Raw genomic sequence first — 8890 nt, forward strand, 5'->3', positions numbered from 1 at the left:
AGGTATAGGGCTGACTACAGTCTGACATCCACAGGTACAGGGCTGACTGCAGTCTGTCATCCACAGTTACAGGGCTGACTGTAGTCTGACATCCACAGGTATAGGGCTGACTACAGTCTGACATCCATAGGTATAGGGCTGACTGCAGTCTGATCCTTATTTTTTTCTCCTGGTTTCTGTGGATAGGTTGCATCTATTACTTTTCTGTTGCTGTTATAAAACACCATGACTAGGTCGACTTACAGAAAGAAGTGTTTATTTGGGCTTATGTCCAGAGGGATAAGAGTTCCTGGTGGTGGATGGGCACACTAGGAAGCCGGTTGTTCACAGCTAGAACAGCAAGTGCAAAGCAGACAAAGACTGTAAATAGGAGAGGCTCTTCATTCTCAACGCTCATCCCCAGTGGTAAGACTTCCACCAGCAGAGCCACCTCACCTAAATCTCAGAGTGACACCGACTTGGAACCAAGTGCTCAAATGCCCACGACTATGGGGGAACATTTCTCATTCAAACCACTACACCAGTCTTTCTTGATTCTCCTTCTATCCCCAAGACCTTTCCGTCTTCTTTCTTTGATTGCTCAGACTCCTCTCATCCGCTAAGTGGCAGCGACCCCAGACAGACTCTTTATCCAGGACTGTGATGGTGAATATTGGTCGTCAGCTTGACAGCACCTAGAATCCCTTAGAAGATGACCGTGACTATGGTGTCGGTAAGGTTAGGTGAGGTGGAAAGATTCACCAAAACTGTGGGTGCCACTGTTTCACAGATTTAGTCCCAGACCAGATAAACAGGAAAGTGAGTTGAGTACCAGCAATCCTCTCTCTCTGGCGCCTGACTGCGAGTGCCACGTGACCATCTGCCTCCCGCTCTTAGCAAGCTTTCCCTACCATAATCGACTGTTCCCTCGAACTGCAAGCCAGAGTGAACTCTACCTTCCTTAAGTTGTATTTATCAGGTATTGTACCATAGCAGTGAGGGGATTAACTAACACAACTAGCCATATGTATATATAATGAGATCTAAAACCCTCTTCTGGGATGTCTGAAGACAGCTGCAGTGTACTTAGATATAATAAATAAATAAATCTTTTTTTTTTAAGATTTATTTATTGTATATAGTACACTGTAGCTGTCTTCAGACACTCCAGAAGAGGGAGTCAGATCTTTTACAGATGGTTATGAGCCACCATGTGGTTGCTGGGATTTGACCTCGGGACCTTCGGAAGAGCAGTCGGGTGCTCTTACCCACTGAGCCATCTCACCAGCCCCAAATAAATAAATCTTAAAAAAATAAAATAAAATAATGAGACATTAAAATTCAGTTCAAGAGCCCGGCTAGCTCAGTGGGTAGAGCATGAGACTCTTTTTAATCTCAGGGTCATGGGTTTGAGCCCCAATGTTGGGTGCTTCCTTGGGCTAGAGAGATGGCTCCTGTACTGGGATCTGGTGCCCTCTTCTGGTGTGTCTAAAGACAGCTAGAGTGTACTCATATCATTAAATAAATATTTTTAAAAAAAATTTCAGTTCAATTGCACTAGCAGTATTTCAAGTGCTCATTGGGCACAAGTCAGTAGTGTACCACACAGATACTGATAATGGTATCATCATAGACAGTGGTGCTGGACAGGACTAACCTAACTGCTCTAGTGACCTTGACTAGCTTCATCTTAATAGTGCATCTACATGCCAACGAACCCCCAATGTATACTGCCTATCTGACCCGAGCTTTGGATTTGTATATAAAACTGTCTATTCCACGTTAAGTGTCCGTGTGTCTTAACAGGCTATTTGCATGAGAGTCCAGAACAGAGCACTACATTTTTATCTCCTGCCTTCCTCCACCCACAAAAGCATTTTCTCCTGTCAGATGACACGATCTCATCAGGGTTTTAAAAATATGTTTCTTTAAACATTTTTAAAATTTATGTGTGTATGTTAGTATGCACACTGTGTGCAGGTTCTTGTGCAGGCCTAAGAGCACCAGATTCCCTGGAGCTGTGGCTACACAGGCAGTTGTGAGCGGGCTGATGTGGGACAAGAACCCTGGTCCTGCACTCTGCAAGTGCTCATAACCACTGAGCCAGTTCTGAAGCTTCCATCTCACCAAGTATGAAACGAAAAAAATCTGTCGTTACTCCGATTCTTCTTTTTTCCTCATCTTCAATATCTAATCCATTTGCTTTATTGACCTCACACATAAAATATATTTCAAATCTGTCCTTAGCTACAACCTCTGTCATTTTGTCTAGTCCATAATTCTTGCCTGGGACAATGTCCTGCTTATATGACATACCCTGCACCCACAACAATTTGCAGCCATGATCAGATGCATAATAAAACATGCCAACTAAATTGACACAGTCAATCCTGTAAGGAATCCTGAAAAAAAATCCAACTTTGTAAAAAAATTTCAAAAATTTGTCTGATAATAGATATTTATCATAGAAACTTTAAGAAATCATTGTTTCTGTATTTTTATGGATCAGTCTCATGCATCCCACACAGACCTTACACATACTCTGGGGCTGAGAATGACTTTGAATTCATTATCCTCCTTTCTCTGCTTACCTTCCAAGTGCTGGCATTAGGTGTTTAAACTGCCAAGACCATCTCAAGAAACTCCAGTGCACAGATTCAAGAATGACCACTTCCCAGGCACATTTATTGATTGGTGTGAATCACACACATCGTTCACCTTGTCAACCACCACTAATTTTGGGGGGCCTGCTTTCCTGGAGCACCATGAATCTGTTATCAATGTGTCAGTTCAACTCACCTTGGGAAAACTTTTGTTGCTGCTTATTCCAGCTCGGCCTTAACTGCCTCACTTAGCCTGCGATGGCATACTGACCTCTTGAACATATTCTACACATTCTATCACAGTCCACTTCTCCCAGTTGTGGTCAAACTATATTTTTTTCTATAGTTATAGGAATTATAATGATGGGACAAGAGGTTAAGGAAATAAGAAGTGTAATAGTTTCCTTTCTATGGTAAGTAAGTCGTCCCTAATAATGGAGCTTGGGGCCTGGAGCCATGAAATTAGTGTATGCCTAGCATCTGCAGTGCCTCTGTCAGTTTACAAACACACATCTTCACAGCAATCCAAACGCCACAATTGCCTATGAGAGCAACCCCCTCTCCTTGCTCCCCCTCCGTATCAACCCTCCATATAATAACCATGTACCATCTTTGAATTTTATGACACCCTCCATTCCTAGCTCTACCAGCTTTGGGGTCTACTCCATTTTACATATGGGTGACATAGTATGGCTTAAAATAGTGAAAGAAAGTCTCCCATGAGGGATTCTGAAAAGATGTGTTTTCCTTAATACAGGCTCAATGACCAACAAAACAACTTCTAAGGTATACATCACCATGCCTGCCCACTAATAACTTCTTTTAAATGTGAAGCGAATCGTAGGTTGAAGCCACTTTGGAGAACAGCAGAGAAGGTTCTGAAAGAAAACGGCATGACACTTTCTAACATTCTTGAGCCACTCTTTGCTCCTGTGTATGTTAATGTGTGTATGCGTGTGTATTTTTGAGTGTACATGTGTGCGTGTGAGGTCAGAGGTCAACATCGTCTTTCTCAATGGATTCTCTGCCTTATTTTTGTTTTGTAATGATTTGCTGTTGTCGTTGTTCCTATGTGTATATGTGCTTTGCCTGGATTATTTCTGGGCACCATGTGTGTGCCTGCAGAGGTTGGAAGGAAGGCATCAGATCCTTTAGAAATAGAGTGGCAGAAGGTTGTGAGCCACCATGTGGGTTCTCGGCCTGGAACCTGGGACCTCTGGAAAAGCAGCCAGTGCTCTTAACCATTGTGTTGTCTCTCCCCAGCACTTGAGCCACATGATGTCTGTCTAAAACTGGCATTTTTTTTTTATTGCATCCAACTACAGATTTTCATCACACAAATAACCTCAGGCAAGTTAACTTTTGTGTAATCTATTTCCCTATTGTAATTCAAAGAATAACATTTACTTAGAACCTGACTGTAAAGAGTGAGGTTAAGAAGGGGTGATGAAAGAGCCCACAAGCAACGTGCTATACTATCAGCAAGACACAGATAAGTCAGGAAGTCTCCCAAGCAGCCTGCAGATTCGGGAACCAAGACTCCTGGCTTTATAAGGAGATCTCAGGGCGCCTTCCTGGAACTTCTGACTCAGTATCACTTCCAAAGGCATTCTAGGCTCCGGGTAAATGTGATCGTCAGTCCAAACTGAATTTAACAACGGACCATATGGTGTAGCAGTCTTAGGGAGCACGGGTTAGGATTTCTGGTTTCTATTCTAGACATGACATTATTGCATTTAGGCCAATTTGTAGCACCTTTCTGGACCTGCCTGCGTGCCTGACCTATTCAATCTGTAACCCCATCAGGGTCTGAGGGAGTATTTGTTGTCAAGAGGTTTTATTTTGCTGTAACGTAGGCTAGCTAGGTTCACAAACGCATGCACAACTGGGATTAGAGTGGGCAGTGGTAGCCCATCACTTCGGTGGACCGCGGGAGGAATAAGCCAGGGGGATGTTTTGTGATAAACTTAACTGCAGGGCTGTGTCTTCCTCTCTTGCTACCTGAAGCCAAGAAGCCTTCACTCCTCTAGGGAATATGACATAGCTTGAAGTAATCAGGGTTCTGGTTATAGTTAGAGATCTGTGAAACTGTCTAGAAAACGTAAATGTTGGGAAAGGGCGGATTTGAATGTTTTCTCCCTCAGAGTATACCTCTGACTGGCAAAAATTTTCTAGTTCAGTGTGTCTTGAAACCCGAGTGTCTTGAAAGGAAGTAGTGATGTATGTCAGGAGCCTCAGGCAAAAGCTGGCAGGGCAGGAGCAGGTACGACCCCGGGCCTTCGTGGTCCTTCTGCCATACATGTAGCCTGACCTCGCCATTGGCAGAAATCAAACTTCTCGAGCACTTAGCTTTCCAACTACACAACTGCAGCACAAACTCGGGTAAAACAACCATTACTGTTCCTTGTAGCACTTCCTGGGCAACTGCCCTAAGCTCCACCTATCACAAACAAACCCCGCCCACTGAGACGCAGGAGACGCGTCGTCCTGCGTTTTCCAATCAGAGCCACACTTCTGAACTTTGACCGCCCAACTCGGCAAGCCCCGCCCAGTGCAGACCAGCCCCGCCCACAGAGAGGCGCTCCGCTCCCCGTTTGCTCTTTTGCGCGGTGCTTGCAAACTTTAACCGCTGGCGCCGGGCATATACGCATGCGCCGACCTCTGAATGGTGAGCATTCTGATTCTTCTTGCCACAGCAGGAGGGCTAGTGATCTCGCTCTTCGTGCGACTATGGACCGTGCTTCGTCCCCTTCACATTGCTCCCCGAGAGTCTCTCGCACTCTTGATCGTGGCTGGATCCGGTAAGTATCCGGGCGGAGGCCGACGGTCTTGTTTTAGGCACTACAAACCCCAGAGTGCACCGCGACTCTCTTCGCCCTTCTTAGCGCCTTTAGGAGTGCTGCGTGCTGAGATTTGTAGTTTCTCTGCGTTCCCGGAACCGGCCACCCCAGCCAGGAAAAAAATACTAGTTAGCTGACGCCACCCAGCCGCCTGTCATTAAGTCAGGTCATTTACACTTGTCTGTAATTAAGCCTCTCTGTAGTGTACTGCTTTCTAACAAATAATTAGCGACGGAGTACGCCGAAGCTGACATATTGTTGCCGTCTTTGCTGCGGTGCGTTATTAATCTAGGTCTTTGTATTTAGTTTAAGAAATGTGAACATTACATGGTAAACGAAGTAGAGTTGTCGCACTTATGAATGCGCAAAGTCCTTGAGGATAAAAACGTGGCCACTTCATACGTCAATACCTTCAGAATGACAGGATATGAGTAATAAGCTGTCCAGTCAGCTCTGAACATTTTAAAACTTAAAAGTTTAGATGAACAGTTTTGACGGGTGTATAGTTAAACACGACTCAACTTTAAACAACCAAGGTGATACCCAAACCTATATCAATGCTGTCTGGAATACATATGTTATAACCTATTGTTCCAGGGACAGTAAAAGAAAATCATTGCCTAACAGAAAATGATGCAGTCAAGACACACAGTAAATTCGAGGTGTTTAAGGCGGCCGCTGCAGGAGGCCATACAGTTTAACAGTAAACTTTAAAAAAATACATACTAATAAAAATACATAAACTAGTAATGTAGTTGTGTATTATTGTTATCAAATGTTATGTACTGTATATAGTAGTATATATTGTACTTTTTATATTACAGGCACCACAATAAATTTGTTTGTATAGTACTACAAACGTAGATTACCTTGGGCTACTATGTTATGGTTGCTGTGTCACTAGACAATATGGAATTTTCAGTTCCTTTTTAATGTCATGTGACCAGTATCCTGTCATTGACTAAAACATCATTATGTGATGAGTGACTGCACACACACACACACACACACATGATATTTATGATGTATGCAAATGTACCAAACTTAACATGCAATTATAATTCCTTACTTATTTACTTAACATATTTTGAGTCATGGGAATGGCCAGACACTATACTGAGCTCTGGAACAAAACAAAACTGAAAATAGCAAAAGAAACAAAACAAGCATTACTCGCCACAGTGTGATGCCTATGTGACAAACACTAGGGAAAGGACAGAGGCGCAACAGTGAAGGAAATAGGTCACAAACAGAAGATGAGACAGAAGGAGTAGCTGCCACACAGAGAAGGGCCAAAATCTCTCATATTAACTATATAAGAAATACAAGTTATTTCAAATGAGATGCAGAGCTACCAGGGATTTTTGAACACAAATCAAATATTTATCACATATTTTTAATAGGAACACACTGAATGTAGTGTTGAAAATAATCTCAAGACGTACAGGGAGAGGAAGTGGGATATGATCTGTATAAAGCTGTATTTATAATTTATGTGATAGAGTGGCATGGAGCAAGATGAGATGGTAAGAAGTGGCTGGAAGGGTGGAGAGATGACTCAGCAGTTAAGGGTCCTTGCTCTTGTGCAGGACCAGGGTTTGAGTCCCAGCACCCATATGGTGGTTCACAGCAATCTATAACTCCAGTTCCAGGAATCCTGTAGGGATTGAGTGGGGTCCTGAGTGAATGTTTATTGTTGATATGGTCATGCCCCATGGGAGTGCCAAAGCCTTCTGTAGGTGAAGTGCAGAGAGATGACAAAGCCTTTTTCTGGTTCTTGTAGCTTTCTCCCCTCCCAGAGTTGTTACAGCCTGAAGTCTCCTCCTGTATGGAGACTGTTCCTACAGAGCAAAGCTTGCCTCCTTTTCCAGATGAACATAGTAACCCTGTTTCCTTGCATAGCTGTGTGATCACCCTGCCTTCCTGTATATAATACAGGCCCTAGCTTCTGGTGTCCTGTGACTTCTTCATCAGAGAGCCCAGACCATCCAGTCCTAGCTATTCTGTATGTGTGTCTGCATGTCTGTCCTTCATTCCCTCTCCATCCAGTTAGGTCAGATTCAGTGCTACATCCACTCCAGTAATTCAGGAGCTGTGCAGAGTATGGCAGGATCTTACACCCTCTTCTGACTTCCATGGTCACCAGGTACACGGATGGCGCACAGATAGACATGCAAACAAAACCTTCATACACATTAAATAAATCTTTTTTTTTTTTTTTTAAGATTTATTATGTATACAGTGTTCTGCCTGTATGTATGCCTGCAGGCCAGAAGAGGGCACCAGATCTCATAGATGGTCATGAGCCACCATGTGGTTGCTGAGAATTGAACTCAGGACCTCTGGAAGAGCAGCCAGTGCTTTTAACCTCTGAGCCATCTCTCCAACCGACATTAAATCTTTAAAAGTTAAGAAATGAAGAAGTGGGGCTGGTGAGATGGCTCAGTGGGTAAGAGCACTCGATCGCTCTTCCGAAGGTCCGCAAATCCCATCAACCACATGATGGCTCATAACCATACGTAACAAGATCTGACTCCCTCTTCTGGAGTGTCTGAAGACAGCTACAGTGTACTTACATATAATAAACAAATAAATCTTTAAAAAAAAAATGAAGAAGTGATTGGATGCTGGGTGTGTTTTAAGGTATATCTAATAGTATTTTATTAGTTCATAATGATCTCCAGTGTGTCTCTTTTTTAAAGATTTGCTTGTTTTTAAAAAGGTTTATTTATTTATTTCATGTATGTGAGTGCACTTTTGCTGTTCCTGTCTTCAACGCACCAGAAGAGGGCATCAGATCTTGTTATGGATGGTTGTGAGCCACCATGTGGTTGCTGGGATTTGAACTCAGGACCTTTAATAGAGCAGTCAGTGTTCTTAACCACAGAGCCATCTCTCCAGCCCCTAAAGATTTACTTTTTATGTGTGAATATATCTGTATATTCATGTGGCTGCCCATCTACTAAAATGGTTTTGTCCTTCCTACTTTAAGAAAGATTTATTTTTATTTGTGTATATGCAGATGCTTCTGTGATATATGTGCATCTGTGTGTACATGCCTACAGAGGCCAGAAAAGGTCGTTAGAGTCCCGGGAACTGGAGTTATGTGGTACTAGGAATCAAATTGAGGTCCTCTGGAAAAGCAGCGAGTTCTCCTAACTACTGAGTCAGCTTCTAGCCCCCTCCCCTAGTGTAATAGAATACAATGGAACCTCAGTAACAGGGTCAATCGTTTTAGTGACTTTACTTAGTAGCCAGGTTAAATTTTCCATGAGTGCATTCTGTCTTAGTCAGGGTTTCTATTCCTGCACAAACATCATGACCAAGAAGCAAGTTGGGGAGGAAAGGGTTTATTTGGCTTACATTTCCATACTGCTTTTGATCACCAAAGGATGCAGGACTGGAACTCAAGCAGGTCAGAAAGCAGGAGCTGATGCAGAAGCCATGGAGGGATGTTCTTTACTGGCT

The 8890-nt window shown here is 43.2% G+C and overlaps 1 protein-coding gene across 1 annotated transcript in view; it reads left to right on the forward strand.

Moving 5' to 3' along the window:
- The first annotated feature begins 5159 nt into the window (after window positions 1-5159).
- The window catches only part of Alg14 (ALG14 UDP-N-acetylglucosaminyltransferase subunit), a 76408-nt gene continuing 72677 nt past the window's right edge, over window positions 5160-8890 (forward strand). Inside the window, exon 1 of the mRNA XM_021196769.2 lies at window positions 5160-5383. Coding sequence (XP_021052428.1) covers window positions 5248-5383 — 136 coding nt within the window. The 5' untranslated portion in view covers window positions 5160-5247. The remainder of the gene's footprint in view (window positions 5384-8890) is intronic.

The sequence above is a fragment of the Mus pahari genome, chromosome 4 (genome assembly GCF_900095145.1).
Source record: "Mus pahari chromosome 4, PAHARI_EIJ_v1.1, whole genome shotgun sequence".
Classification (NCBI taxonomy): Eukaryota; Metazoa; Chordata; class Mammalia; order Rodentia; family Muridae; genus Mus; species Mus pahari.